Below are 27,848 nucleotides of genomic sequence, written 5' to 3'. Positions count from 1 at the left end.
TTGGATAGTCTTGATCTGACAACTTTCTAGAGACATCTGGAGAAGCATAAGTGGAACCTACTGTGTTAACAGTTGGAGCCTGATTGAGACCCTTTGGCCTGAGGCTGGGACAAACACCCCAACTTCCCTGCCCTAGTTCCAGCACTAATAGCAGGTAATGGACTTCTCCTCCAAGAACTTATCCAATCCTTTTTTAAACACAGCTATACTAACTGCACTAACCACATCCTCTGGCAACAAATTCCAGAGTTTAATTGTGCGTTGAGTGAAAAAGAACTTTCTCCGATTAGTTTTAAATGTGCCACATGCTAACTTCATGGAGTGCCCCCTAGTCTTTCTATTATCCGAAAGAGTAAAAAAATGATTCACATCTACCCGTTCTAGACCTCTCATGATTTTAAACACCTCTATCATATCCCCCCTCAGCTGTCTCTTCTCCAAGTTAAAAAGTCCTAACCTCTTTAGTCTTTCCTCATAGGGGAGCTGTTCCATTCCCTTTATCATTTTGGTAGCCCTTCTCTGTACCTTCTCCATCGCAATTATATCTTTTTTGAGATGCGGCGACCAGAATTGTACACAATATTCAAGGTGCGGTCTCACCATGGAGCGATACAGAGGCATTATGACATTTTCTGTTTTATTCACCATTCCCTTTCTAATAATTCCCAACATTCTGTTTGCTTTTTTGACTGCCGCAGCACACTGCACTGACGATTTCAATGTGTTATCCACTATGACACCTAGATCTCTTTCTTGGGTAGTAGCACCTAATATGGAACCTAACATTGTGTAACTATAGCATGGGTTATTTTTCCCTATATGCATCACCTTGCACTTGTCCACATTAAATTTAATCTGCCATTTAGATGCCCAATTTTCCAGCCTCACAAGGTCTTCCTGCAATTTATCACAATCTGCTTGTGATTTAACTACTCTGAAAATTTTGTGTCATCTGCAAATTTGATTACCTCACTCGTCTTATTTCTTTCCAGATCATTTATAAATATATTGAAAAGTAAGGGTCCCAGTACAGATCCCTGAGGCACTCCACTGCCCACTCCCTTCCACTGAGAAAATTGTCCATTTAATCCTACTCTCTGTTTCCTGTCTTTTAGCCAGTTTGTAATCCACGAAAGTACATCGCCACCTATCCCATGACATTTTACTTTTCCTAGAAGCCTCTCATGAGGAACTTTGTCAAATGCCTTCTGAAAATCCAAGTACACTACATCTACTGGTTCACCTTTATCCACGTGTTTATTAACTCCTTCAAAAAAGTGAAGCAGATTTGTGAGGCAAGACTTGCCCTGGGTAAAGCCATGCTGACTTTGTTCCATTAAACCATGTCTTTCAATATGTTCTGTGATTTTGATGTTTACAACACTTTCCACTATTTTTCCTGGCACTGAAGTCAGGCTAACCGGTCTGTTATTTCCCGGATCTCCCCTGGAGCCCTTTTTAAATATGGGGGTTACATTAGCTATCCTCCAGTCTTCAGGTACAATGGATGATTTTAATGATAGGTTACAAATTTTTACTAATAGATCTGAAATTTAATTTTTTAGTTCCTTCAGAACTCTGGGGTGTATACCATCTGGTCCAGGTGATTTACTACTCTTCAGTTTATCAATCAGGTCTACCACATCTTATAGGTTCACCGTGATTTGGTTCAGTCCATCTGAATCATTACCCATGAAAACCTTCTCCAGTACGGGTACCTCCCCAACATCCTCTTCAGTAAACACTGAAGAAAAGAAATCATTTAATCTTTCCGCGATGGCCTTATCTTCTCTAAGTGCCCCTTTAACCCATCGATCATCTAACGGTCCAACTGACTCCCTCACAGGCTTTCTGCTTCGGATATATTTTTAAAAGTTTTTACTGTGAGTTTTTGCCTCTACGGCCAACTTCTTTTCAAATTCTCTCTTAGCCTGTCTTATCAATGTCTTACATTTAACTTGCCAGCGTTTATGCATTATCCTATTTTCTTCTGTTGGATCCTTCTTACAAAAGGTCACCCTTTTGATCACCTCAACCCTTATGGCAAAACCACACAATGACAAGACACAACCAGAAAATGTATATTTCTAACCTATGACCAGTTTATTACTGAACAAATCTAGTCAACAGATTCAAAGCAAGTCAACATTTTTGGTAATCACATTCCATAAGGACAAGATACTAAATAGCGCATGACATTGTAAATGAACTGAACAGCAGACTGCATGTAGACCTGTACATAAATTGTTAGATATGGCATCATTACATATACAGGCTTTGCATCTTATCCATTTTGCACAATCATGATTACAGCAAAGAATAAAGAAAGTAGAAGTGGCACCACCAATAGCTACAGTACAGCTCTAGTGTTATAGCTAATAGCAGCACAACTACGTGCTGTTAACCCAAAGGCCCCAGACAATCCATGTTGAAAGTGTGCACTCAAGGGGACAGCTTAAGGGCCAAGGCAGCAGAGTACAGCATGGAGGTAGAAAACCAAGACCAAAGAACACAGCATGGAGGCAGGGCCCCAGGTGAATACACAGCAGCATGGAAGCAGGAGATCCAGGAGAAGACACAGCAGCCTGAACACATGAGACCCAGGAGAAGACACAGCAGCATGGAAGTGGCAGCAGACTGAGATGAAATGAGACACCAGCAGCAGATGAGACATGATGAGGCAGTGGCAAGCTGAGATGAAATGAGACACCAGCATCAGCAGCAGAAGATGAGACATGAGGAGACGCGACAGCAGCTGAACCATGACAGGAGTTGACCTCAAAGATGCTGGAGTATGGGCAGAGCCTGGAGAAGGGCATTAGAAGTAGACTGCAGGACTACAGTGACACGCATTAGACCATCACCATCATCAAGTGGGCACAGGAAGTCTGAAGTCAGGATGGGCCCAGCAGTCTTCATCCATTTAGCTGGCACAGGAACTCTGTACAGAGGTCTGGCCAGGCTTGTTCTACAAGTCTTGTTCATCAGCCTTAACCAGCTGTTTGGGGGGGCTTCATGTTCCTTTGCCATGTCGTGGCTTGCCACTTGGGGGCAGCATGTCCTTGGGGGCCACCCCGTCAGTCGTCTCTCGGAACGGGGACTACTGCGTGGCGTTGAGACCTGTGATGCTGGGGAAGGCACAGGTGCTGGCTCCAGCATTCTTTGGCAAATCTGTGTGATGACAGCAGTGAGATTATTTATTGATGTCGCCACTGTAGTGAGCCCCTGTGCCTGCACTGTCGTCTGGGGAAGCAGGGTCTGGATGTGCCCATTGACAGCCATCCCCAGGCACTCTAGCTCTGCCTGTATTTGGTGTAGCTGCACACGACGGTTCCTTTCCAACAAATTCAGCTGCTCCTGTATGGAAGCCAATGTGGTTGTGTTGTTGGGATTGCTGGTGGCAGAGCTGATGCTGGTGGCACAGGTGTTGCTGGGGACAGAGCTGGTGCTGTGCTCATCATGTTGCGAGATGCGGGTTCAGCCTCCAGAAGGGGCATGAGAAGGCTGGTGGTCTGGTCTGCCTCAGTGTCTGCTGCCTCAAGCTGGTGATGTGGTGTCAGGAGCGAGGTTGCGCTGCCTACACTGTGTCCCATTGCAGACTGGGTTCATCCATTAAGCCAGAGAGATTCAAATTGACATTTTGCAGGCTTGCTAAGCCCAGGACATCCAGCAGCAGGATGAGATGCTCCTTTGCTACTGTTGCTGCTGCTCCTTCTCCTCCTCACTGAACTGGGTCTCTGCCTCCATAAGCAAGGATGCAGTTAACATTGCAGCTGTGCTGCTGGTCCCTGGGGCTTGACAGCTGGAAACAAAGAAGAAAATATAAGTACTAAAGCTAAGAGGTACACACATGGAACATTTGGCATGACATACGCACTTTGTATCTCAAATAATGTAAGCACTATATGGAAATGATATGCAGCCTTGTCATTAACAGTTGAAGTGAATTTACCGGCTCTGGCTTGCGCGGTGTCTAGTTGCTCAGCCATGCCGTCAAACACGTCCGGTCCCAGCCACTGGATGAGGCACTCCTCCATCGGTGTGAGCACAGTTGGGCACGGGGCTCCTCCACCGGTCTGCCAGAAGTACTTGTTGTGGCAGCTGATCTTCATCTTTAACTGTGCTTTTATGTCCCGGGACCTGTGGGCCACCTGCTCGGCCCCTGGATATCGCCAGTGCAATGTTGCGCCAGATCTGGCCCTTCGATGACTTGGAGATCCTGGATGCAGGGTTTCCAAACAGGAAGGGGTAATGATCGAGGACCCCAGCAATAATCATCTCATTGTCCTCGATGCTGAACTTGAGAGCCCTCAGCCGAGGGTGTCCTGCTGCCTGGCTGCCAGAATGGGGTGCCACTTCCCCTTCCAGAGAGGTGTCCTCCCTTTCCTGGCTCTTACTTTCACTCCCATCTCCCATGTCCCCTCCTCCTGTCCTTGCCCTGCAAACTCCCTTCCTCTTTGCCCTCTCTCTCATCCCTAGCCTGCCGTCCTCCTTCCCTCTCCTGCCTCCGCCTATCCCTTCTCTCCTGTCTATCTCTACTCCTGGCCCTAGCCCTACTCCTATTCCTCCTTCCCCTAGCACTCCTGCCCTCGCCCTCCCTCCTCCCCTTCTCCCTCCTCTTCTCTCCTCTCTCCCATGCCTCTCACGCTCCATTCTCTCCACAACCACCACTCCTCCACATTCTTCAACATTCCTCACTCCGCATCCACACAGCTCTTCACTCCTCCACTCCTCCTCCACTCACCTCCTCACTCCTCCACTCCTCCTCCACTCACCTCCTCACTCCTCCACTCCTCCTCCACACCACCACTCCTCCACAGAAAAAGACCAACAGAAAAACATGACAAACAAACAAAAAAACATTTCACACACACAAAATAACAAATGAGACCAAGGAAAAGGCAAACAGATTATAATTCTAAATAGGACAACTCACTCAGTAATCATACAAAAAGCTCCAACTATCTCCAACAACTCCAACTCCTCACCTCCTCTCTCCTACTCCTGACATACCCTCAAAGAGGAAACTGCAGGAAGTGGGTATATATATAACCAAAAAATTATGCAACGTGCATAAAACAATGTCATTAGCGAGACACGGCTAATCGCACGCGCCATGGCTAATGACTCACGATGCACTGACGCATCACAGAACGCGCTGACGTAGCACATGACGCGATAACATTGCTCGAATGCGGGAGCAGGGAAATTAGCCTAACCACGCCCCCTTTTTATCATGGGTTCTATTTCTGCTATAAATATAGCATTTTGATAAATCTAGGGGTTAGACGGCCATTTAGAGCTCACTATGCAAAAGCCCTAGGCACCTAACTAAGAGATAGGTATCTACAATTTTAAATTTTAAATTTTTCCTGAGCTTAGCACCAAAATTTAGGTGATGAGGTCAGCGGCTGGGACACAAATTTAGGTGCTCAGTCCCGATTTCTAGTGCTGGTACCTAAGTAAGGCATCTAAACTTAGGCAAGTCAATACCTCAACTAATATTAGGATTCACAAGTTTAGATGCCTTGAGTGCATTTAGGCACCTATATTCAGCTGTTTAATGTGCCTTAATTAGATGCCTTTATTCAGATAGGCTGGAGGAAGGCTGCAGGGGCTGTCGGCTCTGCACTTCATTTTGGAGTCCATCGGCTGAGAGAGGGTACTGTCAGGCTCGCATTAATCTTTCCATTGGGTTGGGAAGAAGGAGGAAGAATTGAGTGACCAGATTTAGGGTTGCTCTTGCAGCATCTAGATTTGGCCACCCAAGTTTGGAGCCTTGCACCGAAAATATTCCCATATTTGGCACAACTTTGCCAGATAAGTTATATCCAGCTAACAGATCGACACTCTAAGGCCGCGGTAGAAACAGTGCGGCAGTGTCAGGCGCACCCTCGTTCCCCGCACGCACAGTTCTCTTCACCTAGCGCTCGATACTCTCTTCTAATTGCATGCAAATGCATGCCGCGGCTGCGAAGCCTTAGGCAAGAGTTAGGCCCGCGCAACCCATTTTACTGTATAGAGCGCCTATACAGTATCCTGGGTTCGCGGGCCTAATGCTTCACGGCCGCGCTGGTACCTGTCATTTCAAATGACATTTGAAATGACAGGTACCAGGAAGTGGACAGTTATGTTCCCCGATGCTCAGCAAACTTTCCCCCAGCCCCCGCTTACCTGCCCTGGCCCCGTCCGGTCTCCGGTGCAGCCCCAGTCCTGTCCCCTCCTCCCGAAGCAAAAAAAAAAAAAAAAAACCGAAAAAGTAGCAAGGCTCGGGCCTGCTACGGTAGTCCCTTCTCCCTTCTCCTCTCCTCCCGATTTCGGCGCTCAAGGCGGCTGGGTGGGCGTGCATTCATCCAGGCAGAGGGAGCCGGCGGCGAAAGCGGCCTCCGACTCCCTCTGCCTGGATGAATGCACGGCCCCCGCCGGCAGTGAATGAATGCCCGTGCGATTTCGGCGCTCAAGGCATGACGTCACGACGCTTGACGTCACGGCATGTGACTGCCTTGAGCGCCAAAATCGCAGGGCATTCATTCACTGCCGGCGGGGGCCGTGCATTCATCCAGGCAGAGGGAGCCAGAGGCTGCTTTCGCCGCCGGCTCCCTCTGCCTGGATGAATGCACGCCCACCCGGACGCGGCCTGGATCGAACACGCGCCCACGCGCCCGCCGGCTCCCACCGCCGCCTGGATGAACGCACGCCCACCCGCTCGCCGGCTCCCGCCGCCGCCTGGATGAACGGGCGCCCATCCACCCGCCGGCTTCCGCCGCCGCCTCGATGACCGCACGCCTGGGGGATTCGGAAAGTGACAGGTATTTATACATATATATAAACAACTTACGCTGCAATGTTTTTTACACTTTACGGTTTTACCCCCATTTTTTACACTTTATTCCCGTTTTAATTTTGTAACACTACACTAACACCAAGTAGAGGGTAGGCGGTAAACTAACAGGTTAAGGACGCGGCAAAATAGCGGGTTACAAAGGAGATAATCTGAGCGCGAGTCACAGTATCGGAGGGGAATAGCTAATTCCTTCATTATACAGCTAATTCGTTCATTTACATATCATATACATGCTGCGTGCGGAAAGGGTTATGTGTCTGTTTTAAGAAGAGCTAAGGACGCGTGAAACTGGAGACTGTATCGCTGGATCGCCTTACGCGTCCGAATTGTGCGCTCCCAGCACGTTACAGACGGGAAATCTTCAACCGCACGTTACAGTATCGACCTGTAAATTAGATCTGCTGTATGGCAGGTCTGACTTATCCAATTAACTTAACCGGATAAGTACGAATATTGCTATTTATCCAGCTAACCCCGGGATTTATCATTCCACTATAAATATAGCGGAATGAGGCGCCACGGCCAGAAAAGGGGGGGCGGGGGCGATAGTGTGCAGCCGGCTGCATCGCAGAGATGTGTTGTCGCCCCCCCCTCCCCCGCAGCTGCAGCTGCGCCGCACACCATTGCCCCCGTAGCGCCTCTGCAAAAGGTGGTGTTATTTCCAGCACTGATGCAGCAGTACCAACATAACATTTTTTTTACCTCGCCCATACCCCACCCTAACCTCTCCCCTTTCCCTCATTTAAATATTAACGTCGCGATGCAATAATGGCCCATTGCATTTGATGAATGACCCAGCAAGTTAGCTGGATAAGTAGCACTGCCCCGATCTGCCCACTGCCCGTCCACAAGATATCTGGCTAGCTACTTGACCAGATAAGTGTCTTATCCGGCTAAATGGTGATCACTGAACATAGCCTGATATTCAGCAGCTGCCACTTAGCTGGATAAGTCACTACTTGCCCAACTCAGTAGCGTTAAATATTGGCCTCTAGGTGTCTAATTTCCTTTTCTCCAACCAGGCCCCACCCCGGCCCATGCTTAATTTTCAGGTTCCTAAATTTAGGAATCTAGTGAAAATAGGCACCTAAATGTAGGCACTCAACCCCAGTCAATTTTCAAAAGATCCAATTTATGTGCCCGAGGGAATATTCTTCAAATTATGCATGGTGCGTTAGATAAAGTTTTTACCGAGCATGCAAATATTGGCCCTTACCACTCTAAACTACTGCAATGCCATCTATCTTGAGGTTCCAACATATACCCATAAGGCATTGCAGGTGGCACAGAATACGGTAACATGCATCTTTACCAGTATGAATATTAGAGAATACATAATACCTGTTCTTCAGTAGGTCTAGAATGGGTAACTGTGAATCGGTTATTTTCTATTTTGAATAACAGAAGGACTAAGGGGACTCTATGAAGTTAGCAAATAGCAAGTTTAAAACTAATCAGAGAAAATTCTTTTTCACTCCGCACAATTAAGCTCTGGAATTTGTTGCCAGAGGATGTGGTTAGTGCAGTTAGTGTTGCTGGGTTTAAAAAAGGTTTGGATAAGTTCTTGGAGAAGAAGTCCATTAACTGCTATTAATCAAATTGACTTAGGGAATAGCCACTGCTATTACTGGGTACTTGCCAGGTACTTGTAACCTGGATTGGCCACTGTTGGAAACAGGATGATGGACCCTTGTTCTGAGCAAGTATGTCAATTTCTTATGTTCTTATGTTCTTCCTGTCTAATGAAGAATGAAATACAGAACTGCTAGGCATTAAGGCATCACAAAACAGTCTTCTTGAGGTTCCTTCCTCAGTTCTTGCGTGCTTCACAGAGACCCATGAATGAGCCTTTTCGGTAGCCAGCTCTACCCTCTGGAACTCCTTCCCTGAAGCCTTGTGTTCCATCATGCACATGGACATGTAGGGAACAACTAAAGACCTTTGATTTTAAATCCCCTACGCATGACAAAGCCAAGAGATACGCACATGACTTAGCCCGGTACACGCCTCGCAGATTTAAAAAAACCACGCATGGCGCACATATCTCCCGATACACCCAAAAAAATGTTCACAATAAGGGGCGGGGCTTGGACAGGACAGGCCTGTACCATGAAGTCTGCGCGTAAGTATTTACGTGCACAAGTGCGCGACGAGGTCCCCTACTGCGTAACTTTACTTCTGCTATGGACGGCGTGTAAGTCACGTAACAAACAAAACTAGGCTAGTCAGCGAGATTTTAAGAGTCGGGGCAAATAGAGTAAAAGGGAGGCAAGTTAGCTAGGGTGTTTAGGAAGTTCTCTCCTTTACTGGGGCGAACTGGGAATGAACTGGGGAAACAGGTAACTGCGTCAGCGCACGTATCTACTAAAATTTCTCCCACTTATGCACTCGAGTCGCCATTTGCGCGCATCGATATAAAACCATGCACACATGTACGCGCGTATAGCCAGTTTCATAACATGCACTCGTATCCGCGCATATATGTGCATATGTTGTAAAATCGCCATGTCCATGTGAGCACCCGGCAAATGCGCGCCCATGTGCACAGGTCTTAAAATGTACTTCTTTCTGTTTAGATAGGCATTTGAGCTTGAAGACTAAACTTTATGCTGCCTCACCCCATCAGGCTGCTTTTTTTTTTTTTTGTTTTGTTATGAGAAGCTGATCCCTGCAGGTTTAGTTTAAGTAGGATTCTGTGTTAGACTAATCCATTTTTTCATTTTTGTTAATATAATGTTGTGTTAAAGTTGTTATGAATGTTTTACATATTCTCTGCCTTGAAGAGTGAAAAAGGAGAAAAATTCTTTTAAATTAATAAAGTTACGCACTTTCAAAAATTGAACTCATTATGATTAAAAGGAACGTGGTCAGAATCATAAATCACCTTGGCATCTACAATATACACTCTCTGAATATTAACCAATGTTTACCAAATCTATTATCTGCTTTGGAAGGTGCAGTGTCCACGGATAGAGATTTTAATATGGAATTAGCTCTCAGTATAGTGAGGACTGGCTTGATTAACATGGTTATAACAGAAAAATTCAGCATTATTTAGTTGTCACGAAGTTGTCACAAAACAATGCATGAAGATAAATATACATCGGTGTTAGGGATTACTCTTATTTTTGTCTCATATCTTCTATACTAAACTAGACATCACTTTTATTAACACAAATACTCTTCCATTTATAAACTTGCCTACTATGGTTATGGTTTCTTGGTTGGACAATGTCCCATTCTCTATGAACTTGTATGCTGTGTCTAAATAAGATATCTCGAGGGAGATGGTTGTTAAACAACTGTCTTCTCAGTGATCCCTCAGTTCATGAGTCAATAGCAAATGCTATTGAAGAGTATTTTGAACATAATGATAGGGGAGATGTAACTGGGACATTATGAGAACCTGTGAAAGCTGTTATTAAAGGGAGAATAATAGCACTGCTGCAAGAAAAAGATCTAAAGAAGGAATTGAACATAGTGTTAGACAGAAAGTGACTAGGCTGGAGGATATTGCTCATTGACCTTAAAGGGGGCACTTATTTTGTAAACCGGCCATGTTAAATTCTATAACAGATTGAGTGGAAAAAAATCAGTAGGTGGATTAAACAAAAGTACTAAGATACTGGAAATAAGGCAGACAGAGACCAAACTCTCACTGTAATAATAGTATATAACATGCTATAAAGACTTTGGGGTTGGTGGTGGGGGAAGGGAAGGAATGTGACTTACAATACAAATCAAATTTGCAAAGCATTTGTAGGATACTCTAAGTCTCTATATAACTCAGAGTTTAGAGAAAGTCACGAAGAAAGAGATTTCAAAATGATACCTTTTCTATATAAGGAGTCTTCTACTGATCTAAAAGTCATAATTTTCACCTATGAAGATGAATAAGTCATTAAATACCTATGCTCAGGGAAAAGTGCAACCAAAAGAGTTACAATCTCTCAGGAAAAAGCCATAGATCAAAGCTTCATGTACAACCTGGCACATGTGCACCCTGCGTCCAACCAGTAGGTGTCGCCATTGCACAATGACTGGGGCTCTTTTCCTGCTACAGCTGTGAATGCTGTCTCTAGCATCATCCCCAGCCATGATTGTACCAAGACGCAGAAACAGACTCAGCAATGAAACCTTGATTGCCCGCATGGCAGTGTACAGCTCTGCCACTGAGCCTTTAGGTCAGCCTGCTTTTCCAGAGCCAAAACAACACAGGTGAATCACACTCAGTATGAAGAAGTCCATTAAGAATTAGCTCTTCAGGAACAATGTGGTTAAAACTTGTCCTTTGCATACATTTTGAGAAGTCTTTTGCAGATATTTCTTGATAGTTGCACTGAAGTCCTATATATACCTATGCAGCTTTATATGTATAACTTTGATGGCATCTTTTTCCTACCCATCTAAACAAAATAGCTTGCTCAATGAATTAATGCAGTTTTACTCTGCGATTTATATGAAATATTATTTTCTTGACTTTGTATGATGTTTTGGTAAATTGGGGTATTAACCAAACAAATAATTAAAACTATATAAAAAATAATAATAAAATCAATTCTAAAAAAGTAAAAGGATGGTAGTTTATCACCTTATAAAACCCATATTTTTACCATAGGAAATAACATGACCTGCAGGGGGCTTTTAACAGCAGCCTGATAAAATCTGGGCCAAAAACTGTTACATTTTATCACCAGCAACTACATCACTCATGTATAAATAAGAGCAAATATTTTAATTTATGATCATTTCTGATTTGAATGAATTTCTATTTGCTTGATTGAAATTTAAAATATCTCACGACAAGCCTGCAGTTAGGTTAATAGATTTTGCATGAAATATGTTTGCACAGTCTTTATTTGACGGTGTGTAATTTTAATGCGTGCCCATTGGCCTTGCCACAGGTTACATTTTTTTTTTAGCAAGCTTTGAACTAAGTAGTGTTTGCAGTGTTAATTCACTTACATATGTAGAAATAAAGCTTAACAAACATCCTACAAGTCAGGGTTAGGAACCTCTGGTCCTCGAGGGCCACAAACCAATCAGGATATCCCCTAATAAATATGCATGATATCAGTATGCATACTGTTAAGGCAGTGTGCATGCAAATCAGTGTCAAACGTATTAATTAAGGATATCCTGATAATCCAACTAGCTTGTGCCGCAGCCCTTCAAGGACGAAGGGTTCACCACACTTGTTATAAACGATACCTCTTTGAAGGCCAAGCTTAATGCATTTGTGACTAGCTTTTAAGAGGTGACCTCTTTTCATCAAATTGATGCAAAATAACATCATCACCCCTCGGTTGGTTTGCGCTGACCTAACGAAGGGAGCACAACTCTTGGAAGCTAGATAAAATGTACTGTTAGTCAAAAAAGAAAAAAGTGTCACCTACAACTTGTTTGTTGGCTTTTATTTCTAGGTGCATAGATCTCAGTGTGACCTATAGATACCTACTACTCATTCACTGTTAAGAAAGAACATTACTGATTATTTTTGTCATTTTTCATTTCTTTTGGACCCTTATTTTTGTGATCACACAGTACAGCTGTAAATGAGAAGCAGTGTCAGGTAACTGACAAAATGTAACATTAGAACTTACTAGTTGGTCAGAGCTAGTTTTCTTTGCCTTACCCAATAGGGTCCTCAGACAATACTGTAAGAATCTAAATCTCCATTTATCATACATGTTAATTTCTCAGAGGTGCAGTGTCTCCAAATGAGTTTTGTTTTGCAAACACCTTGGCAGGAATGAACCCCATTCCTAAGTTGGAGGTTGTTGGGAATGACCTTAGTCTCCCAAATTTACTGCTAGTGCTCTTCTTAATGCTTGCATTGTGCCAAAGAGAGCCTCCTTGTAGAGTTCACGGGATGTAATGTGTACAGGCAACATATCAAGGTGAGTCTGGACATTCCTTTTAATCAGGCTAGTGGTGGTCCAGTAGAACTGGGACTATTTCTTTATCTTTCTGCCAAATTTTCTTGGTTTCTGATTGCATCATTTGATACTTGAGTATCTTCTCTCTCTCTCCATACAGTCCACGGAAAAGTTGCTTGGTACTGACACTTCTATCTTGTGATTTTTTTCCCTTTACCACAATGGCCAATTTTCTGGCATAGAACTTATTATTGACTGGCATTGATTCTGTCAGGATTGTGATCCCGGTGTTTTGGGGTTTTTTGGTACAGTGAAATTGTAGTATTTACATAGAGGTCCATACTCAGCCGTCATGCGACTCTGCTAGCTAGCCAATTATACATAACCGTCTTACTAGTGTTGATTATTCAGCGGTGCAGTCGCAATGCTGAATATACCCAGCTATGTATAATCGACTAACTTTAGAACAGTCTTTTGGTCCAACCAGAGTTGGCCGGATAAATCAGCCACTAACTCTGAATATCAAGTTAGCTGGTTAATTTATCTGGCCTAATCAACCCCTCCCCGATCTGCCCATTCCCCACCCATGATGTGACATGCTGATTTCAGAAGACCTGTTTTACAGAATCTGCATTTGTCTGGTTTACCAGTTTTGTCTATGCTGGCTGTGGATCATGTTGTCCGCCATAGTTCACTGTTCTATGCTGCAATTATCAATCTCATCTGTAGGTTTAAGTTCACCTCTGCGTATCCATTTCTGTGTCAGGTTTTGATCTATGTGGGGTTTCTGAAGTAACTCTTTCTATTTCCCACTGTATCTTTGCTTTTGCCATTTGGTTTTCTTGTTTGCTGGTCTGATTCTTTAAAGAGTTTTTTTTCTATTTTTTGCAAATTTTGTGCTTCTTTCTCCAAGGGTGCTAGCACATTCTCACTCATTCCTTCCTGTCATCAAAATGCTTGTTCAGTTTTAAGGATGAAGACCAACTCTAGCTGTTCACTTTTGTACTTCAGCACATTTTGAGTATTTGGGTCTGTTGATGCCTTTAAGTGTGCCTGGAAACCTATGATAGTAGCTCTGTATGTGTAATCTGCTTCTTTAGTAATCTGGGCAGACACTGGTTCTTATAGATTACATGATGGCTGTTGAAGAGCCTTTTGATCTTACATTCAGATTTTCAAGATCTTTATGGGGTTGGTTTGCGATTCCAAAGCTGTATGAGAGTGCAGAAATTGCAAGCTGATTGACGGCTTGTGCTCTGCCTTCACAGTATATTTAAATATGGGCCAGATTTTAAAAGCCGTATGCGCGTAAATCCAGGGATATATGCTCGTAATGGGGGTTACACATGCCGGGCCTATTTTTAAAAGGCCCAGCGACGCGTGTAAAGGCCCAGCGACTTGCGTAAAGCCCTGGTCTTGCAAAAAGGGGCAGCCCAGGGGCGGGGCGGTCCGAGGGCGGGGCCAGAGGCCTCCAACATAGCGGCCATTTGCTGCTGTGTCAGAAGATCGCATGCCCGCAGGCTGCCGGCGCGCACAACTTGCACCTGTCCAGAGGCAAGCGCAAAAGGTAAGACAAGGTCAGGGGGGGTTAAGAGTAGGGCTATGGGGGGAAAGGTTAGGGGAAGGGGTGGTAAGGTTAGGCTAGGGGGGGGAACAGGGGAAGGTAGTGCGACTTGGCACGCGCAAGGTGCACAATTGTGCACCCCCTTGCGCGCACCAACCCCCGATTTTATAACATGCGCCTGCCTAAGCGCGCATGTTATAAAATCGGGCGTACATGTGTGCTCGCCGGGTAGCGCGCACACGTATGCCCATGCGCACCTTTTAAAATCTACCCCTATGTGTATATATGTTTCCTTGTTATGCTGCCGCCCTGTGACATCTCATTGATATTGCGCAGTTTGGGTTCTCTAAATGTAGTAGAGCTTTCCCTCCTGATTGGTAATCTTTTGAATGATTCTGAGCTCCTTATTGGATCTTTCCTGTTTTGGTTTGTCTCTCTGTCTGTTTTCTTTTGCCTGCTCTCATCGGTCCCTTTCTGCTAGGAATGCTTGAGACAGTTTGCTTCCTCTAATTTTCTTCAGTTGGAATTGGGCCAGTTTGGAAAATGGTGTCAGATGGGCTTGGAGCTAGGGGGCGCTCTGGGCCCCCTGTGTGCTACCAATGCAACATTTAAAGGTATGGGGAAGGGGTCTGGGCGGCCTAGACCATGATGGCTTTTTTTCGAGGCAAGGAAAGAGGAGGGGGCAAGGTGTGGACACACCCTAGACTACAAGGGAAATAGTTTTTTTTGGAAGGGGAGTCTAGGAGGAGGGCTAATTGTGCTGGGACCTGTGGAGGGGTTCTACTACTAGAGGTAGGGCTTTGGTTGGGCCATGGGGGATTGACTTTAAAGGGGAGGGGTTTGGGTAGGGGGCGGAGCCTCACTGTGGGATTTTCCTTATTATTTTTTTGACTTTTTTATTGTGGGGCTGACTTGGCAGGCGACTCCAGGGTGGGTAGGGGGGTCCACACAGATACCTGGGGGTCATTTATGCATTTGGGGGAAGTTGCAAGTCAGGCCTTGGGCTTTTTAATACTTTGGTAGCCCTGGCTGAGGTGGGCGATCATTGTGCACGTAGGCCCTGGTTCACCGTGAGATTTTTTTTGTCATGTTTGTCCCGCAGTAATAAATTGTGTACCAGGACCGCCACAATATTTTTTGGGGGAGGAGCAACATTTTGCAGGCACAACCCCCCTGCGATAAAATATTGCAACTTCATAAAACACCCTGAAAAAGTCATTGTAAACATGCTGTTTTATTTTAAGCTTGCCAATAAGATGATATACCTACAAAACCTACAGTGCTACATTTTCTAAATTTTAGGAAAGATTTCCATGTTTAAAATTGGGAGTTATGCTTCTAAGTCTTAAAACTAGGTATGTGTAGAGCTAATTCGCTAAAGTCATCTTTTGTGCACCTAAGTTAGTTGCAGGCAGAAATTTTGCCATAAGGCTCAGGGTGGTGGGGGGAAGAGAGGGGTGTTCATGATAGGCATGTGTGGCAGACCCCACCGGTCTGGCAACCACACTTTAGAAGGAGCCGTTCCATTCCCCTCAGTACCTCCAATGTGGAGAGCCTGGATTGGATGCCTGAGCACTGTTTAGAGCAGCTTTGGGATCAGTTTGAGGAAGCAATTAATGAGTAAGGATGACTGATTTTTACCCTGGCGAGGTCTCCCAGCTTCACCCAAATGGAGTTTAATTTACAAGTGACACCTCATTGTGCACTCCCTGCCAGAGGGTCCTTCGCCTACTAATTTACAGAGAGATTTTTACGCCTCATACCGTTTTGGGACGAAAGGGCTCTCACCAGAGGACCAAAGACCTATGAGCCCACTCGAAACCAGTGATGGATACTGTTATGAGAGATGTGTCCAGTTTAAACTTTGGAAGTATTTTTTGGATCTGAACAGTGAGGGGAGGTTTTTGGATTCCCCCTCCCCCACTGGGATTCCAGTGCTGAGAACTAGCCTGATCCACTTGACTTTTCCCCAGAGAAGTCCCCCCCAGAAACATCAACTAAGGATGGAAGAACAAGATCAGGGGATCCCAACCAGATCTCCACAACCAAGAGTCCAGGATGGACTGGATGTCCGAGAAGAACCTGTGAAGTCGGGGACCCCTCCACTAGGAGGCCCAGATAGCAGCTGGGTGAGCTTTGTACAATTAAAATCACCATGGGGCTCTACCTAGATGCCTGAATAAAAGGACACCTATCTACCTAGAACTGCACTTGTATCAGCACGTCAGATGTAACGTCATCATTATGGAAAAATAGACTTAATTTAATAATTACTAATCTGTAAACTTTTATTTAACACCCAGATCCTGGTATTGTCAGATTTCTCATAGCTCTCGCCTCATGAGATGTATCTCTACAGTCTGTACACACACTGGGAGCAACACAACATCGACTGGGTCATAAGTGAGAGCTCCCCCCCCCCCCCCCCCCCAGGCATTAGGAGTCAACCATGGAAGTATATTGCTAGCTGGAGCAGTCCCTGAAGAAAACAAATTAGTTTGTGCACCCTACTTTAACAGAAACATGGGGGGTAACCTGCACGGAGTGGCAGTTACTACCTTGCAGGCTGATACAGTACAGTGCGCTCCGACGGAGCGAACTGTACTGTATCACTGTTAACCTGCCCTTGGACGCACGTTTTCCCTTACCCCTTATTCAGTAAGGGACGGAAAACGTGTGTCCAACCCGCGGCACCTAATAGCGCCCTCAACATGCAAATGTCGGGCCGAAAACTGCAAATACATGTTGAGGGCCCTATTAGGTATTCCCCGCGATACAGAAAGTAAAATGTGCAGCCAAGCCGCACATTTTACTTTCAGAAATTAGCGCCTACCCAAAGGTAGGCGCTAGTTTCTGCCGGCACTGGGAAAGTGCACAAAAAAGCAGTAAAAACTGCTTTTCTGTGCACCCTCTGACTTAATATCATGGCGATATTAAGTCGGAGGTCCCAAAGGGTAAGAAAAGTAAAAAAAAAGAAAACAAAAATTTAAAATAGACCAGCGGCTGTTGGGCAGAAAACCGAACGCTCAATTTTGCCGGCGTCCAGTTTCCGAGCCCGTGGCTGTCAGCAGGCTCGAGAACCGACGCCAGCAAAATTGAGCGTCAGCTGTCAAACCCACTGACAGCCGCCGCTGTGGGTCAAAAGGAGGCGCTAGGGATGCATTAGTGTCCCTAGCACCTCCTTTTGCCCATTTCTACCGCACCACCTATTTTAAATACAGAATCGCGTGCACCGGCAAGTGGCCGGTGCGTGCGCTGCTCTCCCGCGGACTTTACTGTATCGGCCTGTATGAAAGCTTGCTGGGCAGACTAGATGGACCATTTTGGTCTTTTTTTGCCATCATTACTATGTTACTATGTTACCCTGTAAAGGTTACACATAAATGAAGTTTTGATGGTTATATGTATAATTTGCATTATGTTTTTTAAACTGAGTAAGCAGGAAGAGGATTTGTGTGGAATTATTTCTGTTTTTTCTTGCTAAGAGCCTGGGCCCAGTTTGCTGAAAAAGTGTCTATGTTGTGCTTTATGAATTTCCATGAAATTCTAGTATACTATTTGGGTATTGTAAAAGTTTTGTTTATGGTGTATCATAGAGTGGGGAATCAGCTGAATAGGGGATTTCCACAGCAGAAGCGAGGATAGACTCTAGGGCAAAGCCAAACAAGGTTTTCCGCCTGACAGGCTATCTTCCCCTTGGGTTGAGCCCACAGGCTCTGGTGGCCATGAGAGCTTTCCAGGTAGTAGTAAATAGCAGGCTAGAGTCTGTGCAGGCAGCAAACAGACGAAGTCAGGATCCAAACAGGAGAACAGGGCAGGCAGCAAACAGACAAGAGACAGCCCAATTCAGCAATAAGATCAATCCTAGAAATGGTAACAAGGAAGACAGGGCGAGACAGCACAAGGGAACCAGGCAGGAGCTGGAGACTGGCACAAGGGTTGGGACTGAAGGCAGGGCCTGGAACCTGAAACAGGGACTGGAACAGGAAAGGAAGCAAGAGTTGTAACTGAAGGCCCATAGGGAGCAGGGGCCACAGGAAGGTCTGGGCAGGACAAGACAAGGCCAGATCGAGACAAGGACTGGACAGGACAGTACAGGATTAGGACTGGCTAGGACCACGAGAACAGGGCAAGGGAAGTGCAACGCAAGCTAACAGGAAACTAACACAGAGCAAGGTACAAATAAAATAAGACAAAGGAGAAACAGACAAGGAAGCCTATGGAGGCTGCAAAGCAAAGCATAGCATGGCTAGTAGGCCCGAAGGCCAGAGGGCTGGGCAAGAAGGCCAAGGAGACTGCAGGACAAAGCAGGGAGGCCAAGGAGGCCGTAAAACAAGGCAGGAAGGCCGAGGAGGACACAGGACAAGGCAGAGAGGCCAAAGAGGCTGCAGAACAAGGTAGGAAGGCCAAGCAGGACACAGGACAAGGCAGGGAGGCTGCAGAACAAGTCAGAAAGGCCCAGGATAAGGCAGGAAGGCCGAAGAGTGTTGCATTGCATGCAGAGTCTGGCTTCTTGAGGTTACTATTCTAGTTTTTGTCTACATATTTCCTTTTTTTAATTTGTGATCACCTATTTTGTATTTCTTGAGGCTCATTTTGCATGTGTAACTATGTAGGTATCTGAAGCATCGTGTTTTCCCAACAGGAGGTACACTGGTGTTCTAGAACCAAGAATAATATGTGCAGTGCTGTCTAATCATAGGTAGAGTTGCTTCTTTTTGAGTCTTGTGAGTTAGAGCTGCTGTGGTATGGTAGGTTTATCCATTATGTGCTGAGTGTTGTTTTTTTTCAGGATTTTGTATTATTTTACATTGTCCCTGATAGTGGAATAAATTTGTGTTTCTGTTACTTAGATTATACCAGAATTGTTTTGTATCCTACTCTGTGCCCATTGTTAGAGGGGGATGTGTGTGTGTTGGGGGGAGTCTGTGGTCGCAAATTATATATTTACAGAACTGGAGATACAGGATTTACAGTATATTGGGTTTGTCTTGCACATACAATGACAAGAATGAACCTCTCTTTACCCAGGGCACAGAATGTTGGGTATGAGCTCAATCTCTGAAATTTACTGCTCGTGCCTTCTTAATACTTGCATTGTGCCAAACAGCTTTTTTCTGAAGCTTAAGGTGTTATACACACAGGCAACACGCTGAGGTGAGCTTGGAAGTTCTTTTTAATCAGGTGAGTGGTGCCCAAACAAATAGGACTGTTTCTGTTTCATGGCCTTTGATTGCATCTCTTGGTATTTGATGATCTTCTCTCTTTTTATATATAGTACAGAATATTTATTATTTTATTTTCAATATTTCTTTTCCGCCCATCAAAAAGAATAGTTACTTAGTACTGACATTTATTTTATATTCTGCTTTTTGGCACTTCAAAGCGGATTACATTCAGATACTGTAGGTATTTCCCTATCCCCAGAGGGCTTAAAATCTAATTTTATACCTGAGACATTGGAGAGTAAAGTGAATTGCCCAAGGTCACAAGGAGTGACAGTGGGATTTGAACCCTGGTTCGTGGCCCGCTGCTCTAACCACTAGGCTACTCCTCCTCTATTAGTAATGCTCTTTTTGTCATTTTCTCCTTTACCACTAAGTCTGATTTTCTTGCATCAAGCATTGAATTGGTCTGGGAATGAATAATTATATGCTATGATTTATGCAAAGGATGTATGTAAGATAGAATGACATTAACTGTAAATGTAAAGTAAGCAGTGGGAACGTGAATGGAGTTTGGTTGGCCCCATTCAACCAAAAAGGCATTTCACTGCCCTCTCCATCCTGTTGTCTTCATTGTCTCTTCATGTCCATCACTTCAGTCTGTTTCCTTGCTTCTTTTTCTCCTATTTCCTACCTATTTCTCTTTCTTCCTTAGTTACCAATGTGTGCCTAAAATCAGATTAAATGCACTTTATTTAAGAACATGAACATGGGCATGTACAGCCAACGCCAAACATCTCAGAATACCATCAGAGACTTTGCCATTTGCCCCCCTTTTTTAGGTATTTTGTTATTGTGCTAATAAACCCTGCTCACAGGAAAACCACTGGATGATAGATGGGGATCTACATTAAAATGTCTGTAGTGCCAATCAGTTGCCACTTGCCAACTCTTCTTTCACTACGTTCAATTGACTGAGATAAAACTGGAAGTTAAAAATACAAGAATATCTATTTATTTATTTATTTTGCCAGTTTATATACTGTCGTTCCAAATGAAGATCACAACGGTTTACAGCATGACATATAAAACTTTGATCGACATGAGCATTGACTAACATATTACAGATCAACACACAGTCTGCAGTTTGGCATTTCCATTGCCCTTACCCAACAGTGCCATCCGCCAGCCATCCCCTGGTGCAGACAGTGAAGGAACAATCTTGCATAGCTCGCTGTAGCTCTTCAGCAGTGGCTAAATGAGATCCCAGTGCGGCGCATGATTTTTGAGCCATCAGTAAATCCAGGCCTTGAGATCCATTCTTGGATTCCAGTCTGAACAGCTTGCCTGCAGCACCAACAACAAGCAAAGTGTTAAGGTATCCATAGATGTACAGTGCAGGTCTATTAAGGCACTTCATGTATACGTTAGCTCTATGCTATGCACATACTGGCCGGAGGGTTAAAGTGAAACATTATTCCCCTAAGGGACGGCAGCATGACCAAGGTGCTAGTGGAAATCCTGCTGGCACTCTGAATGGTAATAACTTCTTACTGCATCCTGATGAAACCCAGTCATAGTATTTAGGCATTCTTTATAGTCTGTATAATGTGGAATGCTTTATTTGCCTGACCATGTCCATCCATGTTGCTTATCAATTGTGCATGCACTGCAACAGCCGTGACTGTACTTAGATCAGGGCATGGAAGGAGCAGTCCGTATTGTTGGCCCTGACTGGGGGCGTTGGAAAAGGATGTGGACCAAGGCAGCCCAGTGAAGCCAACCCCACCAGCCAGAAGCCTGAAGCCCCCTGCGGGAATCTCCGTCCCATTCCCCACCACTGAAAGGGTCAGCAGGAGAAGGAGGAGAGCAGCAGTACATTGGGCCACTTCTTTCTCCTCTATGGCGAGGGACTGGGCTGGCACTTTGAACCACCATGTTATGATGTCCTGTGGAGTTCATTGTGCAAATCGAGCACCAAACTGCAAAGAAAAGGATAAGGAAGGGCTTTCATTTGGAAACAGCATGAAAATATCAATAGCTGTTCTTTCATTTCATGCCATTTTCAAAATGTTATAAGATACGATACCCATGCTCACATGCGCGCCCGATTTTAATATTGATGCGAGCATGTGCAGGCGGGTCACGACACGAGCGTGTAGGGGAGGGAATTTTTTAAAGTACAAGCAGCAACGCGATTGGGCCTTTGCCCAGTTCCCTCCCAGTCTGCTCCACATAATACAGCCAGGCTTGCTGTGGATTCCAGAGCATGTGTGTGAGCGAGAGTGAGTAAGCCAGTGAGCATGTGTGAGCAAGTGACCCAGTCAGCATGTGTATGAGTGAGAGAGAATTAGTGAGACAATGAGCATGTGTGAGCAAGAGGACTGTTTAGGTGAGTGGGCAAGTGTGTAAGCCAGTATGTGTGAGCCAGTGAGTATGTATGTGAGAGAGAACATGAGATCCAATGAGCATGTGTGTGAGAGAGAATATAAGTGAATTTGTGTGAGAATGAAAATGTGTGTTAGAGTGTAAGAGAGGATAAAGTTTGTGCATACCCAGGCATGGAGAGCAGGGGATTTTTTTTAGCTTTAGTTTTAATTATTGGGTATTATTTGATGTATTTGCTGTTTTGAAATATTTTATTGATGTTTGGAAAATGTAAAAATACAATGTTATATGTTTGTAATTATTGGATGTTATATCCATCAGCTGCTTTGAAATATTTATTCTTTTTATGAATATGGTTTTACTATTATGATTGATGGCTTATATTTTTTTATTTTATTGTTTGATGTTTAATGAGGAATGGTGATATTTCTGTTTTCCCACTGTTGCTTTGCATGTGGAGTCTGGCTTGTTATGGTTTCCATTTCAGTTTTTGTCTGCATATTTCTATTTATACTTTGTCTCTTTATTCTGTATTTGGTGAAGGTTTGTCTGTGTTCTACATGTATGTCTGAGGTGTGGTAGTAGTATATAGTTTCTGTGTAGGGATCTAGAACAGTATGGCTTGTTCTGTTTTCCTAATAGAACGTGTATTGGTGTTTTAAAGCCTGGTATAATATTTGCAGTGTTGCCTATTCATAGGTAGAGTTGTTAACTGTTTGAGTGCTGGCAGTTAGTGCAGTTTTCATATGGGAGGTTTTCTATATTGTAATTAAGTTTACTCAAAGTTTTCGGAGGGCCAACACACTTTACAATAGTCCTAATACCATATTGGCTGCAGGTTTCATATTTGCAGTTATCTGGATGATACCACAGCAGTGCATGTAAGTAATATATATGTTGTAAGTGGTATTTTTACCTTAGAAGACTGTACTTTGAATGTTCTTTTTCATGTAAAATCTGTTACTTAAATGCATAATGTTTAATTGTTTGTGGGGAGGGGAGGGCCAGGGGTATGTGCAAGGCTATAATGCCTATGACACCTAATATCATTGTACCAGCCATGGCAGCACAAGAGAAAGCAGGATTCCATCTCTAGCTGTGTTACTTTGGGTTAGTGGCTCTCCCCAGTCTCGGCCAGGGTTTAATTTTCTCTTTTTATAATCCCAGGGAACAGTATGGGTCACTTCTGGTCCCCTCTCCCCTGGAGGAGGTAGGCAGAGCAGAGCCTGGGGAACTATAAAAGCAGCAGACTGTGCAGCCTGCACACAGTGGGAATGCACTAGAGTGGTGGGAGGGTGGCAGAGAAGTGGAATTAAGCTACAGGCACAGGAAGGAAGGGGGTAAGCCAGGAGGAAGTAAGTGCCTGTGCAGTGTTGGGGAGGCTTCTGTTTGAGGTGACTGTACTGAACTCTGAGAGGAGCAACTGGCTGTGGACTCAGCGAATTTCCTAGAGAGGGGGCTGCTGCAGAATGGGGAAGGGCTGGCAGCAAGCAAGAACTTTACACCATGATGCAGCATTGCTGGACTGGGAGCACTGTGTGAACACCTAAGCAGCAGTGTAGGAGCCATCAAGCTAGGGAGAGAGTACGTTGTCAAAATCTCATCTTTGTGTACCTTTCTCCATTCGAAATCTCATCAAATGTTCACTGTGAATGTAAAACTGGCCCCAAAACCCTAGCCACCCCCAAAACCTCACCTCGCGTTACTAGTTGACCCTCTGACAGTGATATAAACAGTTGACTTATATAAGAGCCTTACAAAGAGTCTCTCTCTCTCTCAAAACAAGGAAAAGTGAAAATTGGTACAATATATTTTACACACATTGTGGTAAAAGACCTCTGCAAAGCACTATATTCATGCAAAAATTATAGCAAAAAGATGATAGCACCTAGGTAGAGAGTTCATCAAGCTAGGGCAAGAGTACATTGTAGAAATCTCATCTTTGTGTACCTTTCCTCATTCCAAATCACATCAAATGTCCACTTATATGTACTGTGCTGTTAACTTCGTACATCTCACTGTGAATGTAAAACTGCGCCCCAAACCCTAGACCACCACCAAAACCTCACCTCGAGTAACTTGTTGACCCTCCTACAGTGGTATAAACAGTTGACTAATATGTGTGCCACCCCAGAGGCTTTCTCTCTCCACTCTTCTCCTCTCCCTTTCCTGTCCACAACAGGATTTGCAATAAATATCACAAAGCCCATTTCAGGCATATCACACAGTTAAAAAAGGTGCAGTTATTTCCAGTATTAAAACATGCATTACACTATCACACACAACATTAAACATCCCTCATTTTCAAAAACCCCGCCCAAACTCCTCCCCTTTGACTAAAATTTGAAAATTTGCATATGCATCTCACAATGCGATAAATAACACATGCATTATGGTGTTATCACGGGGCCCTAACACATTCTGATGAATGACCCTGTTAGTTTGTGGGTATGTCTTTTGTCAGAGAGAGAGAGAAAGTATGTGTGTCTGTGAGAAAGAGTCTGAGAAAAAGAGTATGTACCTTTGTGTGTGTCAGTGTGTATGTGCCAATAAAGTTTTTGTAATCTAAAAATATGTGTGATTGAGCATGTGTATGTGTCTGACACTGGCTGGTAGTATAGTTGTCTCATTATTTACAACTGGTTCAAGAGCTGATTGGTTGGTCAGACCAGGAATCTAGGATAAGAGATATAAGCAGACTTGTGGGGGGGGGCTCAACCGATTTGCACGGATGGACTGGGGGCTGCAGCTCTGCTCTAGAATGTGCTCAACTCCTTAGTTATTTAGGAAAGATTAAGTTTATTTTGGAGATATTTTGGTTTAATTCTGCCAGGGTTCAGAGTTGACTTGGCACATGCTTTTGGGAGCTGTTGACACAAGTGCTGCAGGGAAAGTGACAGTGCACAAGGGAGTCCAATACCCTATGGGCTGTTTTTGAAAATATCTCTGGCCTGATATTTTCCTGCAGTCTGCCCTTGTTAGTATTTGTTTGCTGCTGTTAAGAATTGTGAGAGTTTAGAGATAGTAGACTTTGAGTTAATATTGTGAGCTTGTAAAAATTAGCATTTCTTTGTTAGAATTGTGAATTTGCAAAGGTCACTTACTTAATCTGAAAAAAAGAGAGCACTTGTTCCTGGGCAACTAGTCACTAGTTTAATTCTCATATTCTTATTTACCCTAGGCTCTTTTCCTGTTTAATGGATATCCCCCCCACCACCACCAACCACACACCCACCAAGTTAGGAGGAAAATCTTCAACTAGCGATTTTGAATAATGCAGTTGACCCTGATTTTAGTAATTGATTAATTTTAGTCTTCTTGTTGGTTATTCACACACTAACAGAAGTTTCCTAGTTATAAAGTTAAAAAACTTACAGGTGAATTTTCAAAGGCATTATTCATGTAAATGTAATATACTGTTGTAGCAATTTTCAAAAGCCTTTAACCCATGTAAGTGCACTTTACACAGGTAAAAGCTATTGACAATTCAATGGCATATATTGTGGCAATTTTAAAAAACCCACTTACACAGATAAAGTGAATTCATACATGTAAAACCTAGTTTTAAATGTGTAAATGTTTTTGAAAATCATGCCCTTAGATTTTAAAAGACACCAACTAACTAAAAGACACAAACTAACATAAGTCACCTGGTTATCAATTTTAAAAACTTTGAGGTTCATATTCTGTCACTTTAGGACAGTTGCATGAGCCAAACAGAGTTATCTTGATAACTTATCAAGCTAACTCAGCTCCTCCCAGTTACACCTCCAAAATGCCCTTGACTTAATTGGCCAAACTTTAGCTAGATAAAAGTTATCCAGCTAGAATTTAGCTGGATAACTACTCAAATATTCATTTATCCAGATAATGTCTCAGTTATACAGATAAATGTTTCTGAATATGGACTTTCTTCGATTTTAAAAGACATCAAATAATTTAAAACCTCTTAAATTGAGAGACATACCTACGCTATAATCAGCTTTAAAACTTAATAAAATTAAGATGCTGACAGAAGTCCAGCAGCGAGTCGGGGGATATCCAGTTTTTTGCAATGAGTGCCACATGTATGATTATCTACCTGATGGTGAGATGTTCTATGTATACACCCAGTGCAAAGAATTCTTGGCTCTCAAAGAATGAGTTCAGTCTTTGAAGATGCAGAGTGGCAGATCTGGAGAAGTTGAGGCAGACAAAGAGGTATATTGAGGAGATCTTCAAGACCGTCCCAAATTCAGTCAAGCAATCCTTGTGCTTCTTTGAAAGAGCAAGTTCACCTGGCAGGAGATCATCACCTTGGTGCGGCAGAAAGTGATCAGTAGCTAGGACCTGCCTTCTGTTGCGGGACCGGCCCGGCCCGCGCGAGTCCATCTTCGGCCGCCCAGGCCCGTTCTGCGGCCTGCAGCGGCATCCCCACTGCCAGGGAGACGCCGCCGATTCCCCGTCACTGGCCCCGCCCCCTAGGCGCGCTCGCAGGGGCTCTTCTCTTAAAGGGGCCAGTGCGGGAATCTAAGGACAGCCCTAGGATGATGTCAGACGCTGCAGGGTATATTACCCTGCAGCGTCTGACATCCCAGCTGCAGGGTATATTACCCTGCAGCTGGGATGGAATCCTCGCCTTGCAACGAGGTTCCTCAGGTGTTCCTGACTTGCTAGTTGCTGTCTTTGCTTGGATTGCTTCTGTCTTCGACCCGGCTTGCTTCTGACCTGTCTCCTGCTTCCGCCCCTTGGTTCTGGTTTCGACGTCCGACTTCTGGCTTCTGACCCAGCTCCGTCCTCGACTTCATCTTCGGCTGCTGTTCCTGGCTTGGTATTGTCTTCTGACCTTCTGGCTTCCGACCCGGCTCCGTTCCTGACTCCGTCTTCTGCTTCGTCCCTGGCTCTGGTGTGGATCTCGGACTCCGGGCTCCTGACCCGGCTTCGCTCCGGGACTTCGACTGCGGCTTCTTCCTCATCTCAGGGATTTCTATACTTACTGGCCCAGAGGTTTCTCCTAAGTCCCAGCGGCTCGGGCTCTCACGGGCTCCTCCCGGGGGAGCCACGGACTTCTGAGGTTGAAGACTCTTCTTCTTCCTGGGTCCAGTCCTCGTCTGTCTCTTCAGCCTCTACCTGGGTCCTTGGTTGCATAGGACTCCACCTAAGTCCAAGAGGTCCGGGTCCCTACAGGCTCCTCCTGGGGGGACCTCGGACTTCAGGTGGTGAAGCCTTCATAGAGTCTCTTCTGAGCCGCCTCCCGGCTGGGACGCTTGCTGTGGCCCTCCCAACCGGCCCAAGGGTCCACAACCGTAACACCTTCTATGTGATGTCTTATCCTCTTGCACTGAGGATGTGTCTCTAGGGCCATTTGCCCACTCCCCAGTTGGGATGTACATTCTTTGATATTTGTGCATCCATTTGTTTCATTCATTTCGCAGCTAAGCACGTATATAACGAATTGATGATTGTGTGCACAAAACAAATGGTGTGTGTACATCTATTGTGCACCCACGTAGGTGCACACCATTTATTGTGCATACATTTGTCCATTCATTATATATGCACTTAGCCGTGAAATGAATGAAACAAATTGATGCACAAAAAGCAACGAATGCACATCCCTACTGCCCAGGAGGGAAGAGTTAGGGCAGTTTTATACTGGGTGATTTGATCACTAGAAATGTAGATAGCTGCATGGTTGGCGAATATGAGGATTGCTTGGTAACTTGCCTGCCTGGTGTGAAGGTAGTGAACCTCATGTGCAACTTAGATAAGATTTTAGAGAGGGCTTGGGAGGAGCCGACTGTCATGGTACATGTGGGTACCAATGATATAGGAAGGTGCATGAGAGTGTTTCTGGAGGCTAAATTTAGGTTCTTAGATATAAAACTGAAATCCAGATCCTCGAGGGTTGCATTCTCAGAAATGTTCCCCATTCTATGTGCAGGACCCCAGACACAGGCAGGACTCCAGAGTCTCAATACATGGATTTGACAATGGTACAGGGAAAAGGGTTTTAGATTTATTAAGAA

At 44.5% G+C, this 27,848-nt stretch overlaps 1 protein-coding gene across 1 annotated transcript in view; it reads right to left on the bottom strand.

Moving 5' to 3' along the window:
• SUSD5 (sushi domain containing 5) overlaps positions 1-27,848 on the bottom strand; it is a 368,081-nt gene that overhangs the window by 263,786 nt on the left and 76,447 nt on the right. Inside the window, exon 2 of the mRNA XM_029587083.1 lies at positions 20,622-20,799. Coding sequence (XP_029442943.1) covers positions 20,622-20,799 — 178 coding nt within the window. The remainder of the gene's footprint in view (positions 1-20,621; positions 20,800-27,848) is intronic.

This window comes from Rhinatrema bivittatum, chromosome 2 (genome assembly GCF_901001135.1).
Source record: "Rhinatrema bivittatum chromosome 2, aRhiBiv1.1, whole genome shotgun sequence".
Classification (NCBI taxonomy): Eukaryota; Metazoa; Chordata; class Amphibia; order Gymnophiona; family Rhinatrematidae; genus Rhinatrema; species Rhinatrema bivittatum.
The sequence above is the reverse complement of the archived record's forward strand: the minus strand, read 5'-3'. Positions and strand labels throughout refer to the sequence as shown.